This window comes from Etheostoma spectabile, chromosome 5 (assembly GCF_008692095.1).
Source record: "Etheostoma spectabile isolate EspeVRDwgs_2016 chromosome 5, UIUC_Espe_1.0, whole genome shotgun sequence".
NCBI classification, from domain to species: domain Eukaryota; kingdom Metazoa; phylum Chordata; class Actinopteri; order Perciformes; family Percidae; genus Etheostoma; species Etheostoma spectabile.
The window spans coordinates 37,985,666-37,987,870 of NC_045737.1; the positions used below are offsets into that span (position 1 = coordinate 37,985,666).

The following is a 2,205-nucleotide window of genomic DNA, read 5'->3' on the forward strand; positions in this document are numbered from 1 at the left end:
TGAAACCCAAAATGATTGTCTTGATACTGTCATGCATGAGACCTTCTTTTTCTGTCCTGGACTCGGTCTTGTCTTGGACTTGAACCTCTTTGGACTCGGTCTTGACTTGGACTCGACTAGTCCTGGTCTTGGACTTGACTCGGACTCGACTTGACTCAGACTCAAACCTTTTTGGACTCGGTCTTGACTTGGACTCGACTAGTCCTGGACTTGACTTGGACTTGACTCGACTCAGACTCAAACCTTTTCGGACTCCGTCACGACTTGAGCTTGACTAGTCCTGGTCTTGGACTTGACTCGACTTGACTCAGACTCGAACCTTTTTGGACTCGTTCTTGACTTGGACTCGACTAGTCCTGGTCTTGGACTTGACTTGACTCAAACCTTTTTGGACTCGGTCTTGACTTGGACTCGACTAGTCCTGGTCTTGGACTTGACTCGACTTGACTCAGACTCAAACCTTTTTGGACTCGGTCTTGACTTGGACTCGACTAGTCCTGGTCTTGGACTTGACTCGACTCAGACTCAAACCTTTTTGGACTCGGCCTTGACTTGCACTCGACTAGTCCTGGTCTTGGACTTGACTTGGACTAGACTCGACTCAGTCTCAAACCTTTTTGGACTCGGTCTTGACTTGGACTCGACTAGTCCTGGTCTTGGACTTGACTCACTCAGACTCAAACCTTTTTGGACTCGGTCTTGACTTGGACTCGACTAGTCCTGGTCTTGGACTTGACTTGGACTAGACTCGACTCAGTCTCAAACCTTTTTGGACTCGGTCTTGACTTGGACTCGACTAGTCCTGGTCTTGGACTTGACTCGGACTTGACTCAGACTCAAACCTTTTTGGACTTGGTCTTGACTTGGACTCGACTAGTCCTGGTCTTGGACTTGACTTGACTCAGACTCGAACCTTTTTGGACTCGGTCTTGACTTGGACTCGACTAGTCCTGGTCTTGGACTTGACTTGACTCAAACCTTTTTGGACTCGGTCTTGTCTTGGACTCAAACTTTTTTGGACTCGGTCTTGTCTTGGACTCGACTAGCCCTGGTCTTGGACTTGTCTTGGACTCGAGACCACTAAGGTGGTCTTGACTACAGCCCTTCCATGTGATACGATTTTTTTTTTTTACTGCAACATAATTTCCCCCAAAAACATGAACAAACGAGTAATTTCTACCTGTAAACACTTGTGTGTGTGTGTCCGTCACTCCCAGAGTTGTTTCCCGTCTACGTCCTGCCTTCGTCCCCTGTTACCAGGCTCTGCTGCGACTGAAGTCTGAATCTCTTCTCCTCCCCTTCAGAAGCTCTATGCCAGCAGAAATGACGATGTTGGCCGAACACCCAGCCAGACAGCTGCTCGACTTCAGTCAGAAACTGGACATCAACCTGTTGGACAATGTCGTCAACTCCATGTACCACGACATCGGATCGCAGGTGAGGACGACTACTAGTGTCGGGACGGGAGCAGAGCCGCAAAGACGAATCAGTTAGTTAGTTAGTCAACTATTAAACTTAATCGCCAACTATTTTAAAGGTTGATTAATCCGTTTAAGATTTCTCTGATTCCAGCGTGTGTAAAATGTGACATGTTCTGTTCTCTCTTCTCTCCTTTGTGACAGTAACAATAATATATTTAAGTTGTGGACAAAACAAGACATTTGAGGACGTTGTCTTGGTGCTTTTTGGGAAACTGATCCACATTTAAGTTTTTTTTTTTGTTTTTTTTTTTTACATTCTATAGACTATACAACTAATAAATAAATCCAGAAAATAATTTAGTTTCAGCCCCAGGTGAGATTTGAAGCAAAGGGATTCTTGATTATGTAAAGAATCATGATTATTATGGTCAATATTGAAATTGCTATTATTAAATACAATTACTCATTAACTTCTGGAAAGATGTTGTTAAACAATTAAACAAATAAACAGTAGAAAAAAAAAACTAGAACTGTGAAACTTTCCCTAAATACTTTTGCCGTTTGAAGTTAGTTTTCTCATTCAGAATACAAGACAAAATAAGAATTTACTTGCAAAACGTAATGTGCAAAATAATCGTTTTTCTCAATTACTCTGCTTTTGTGAACGTTGTAAACACGATAAAAGATAGGGTTAATTGCACAGCCCTAATAAAAAATAATTCATAATTATTGCCTTTTTGACTAAAAACTTGTGTATAATTTGATATAAATGAGGTTTGTTGAC

General features: G+C 42.2%; 1 protein-coding gene across 1 annotated transcript in view; it reads left to right on the plus strand.

The window, feature by feature from the left end:
- Positions 1-2,205, plus strand: part of xpo1a (exportin 1 (CRM1 homolog, yeast) a) — a 29,726-nt gene that overhangs the window by 1,509 nt on the left and 26,012 nt on the right. The window contains exon 2 of the mRNA XM_032515263.1: positions 1,305-1,437. Within this exon, the coding sequence (XP_032371154.1) occupies positions 1,312-1,437 (126 nt within the window). The 5' untranslated portion in view covers positions 1,305-1,311. The remainder of the gene's footprint in view (positions 1-1,304; positions 1,438-2,205) is intronic.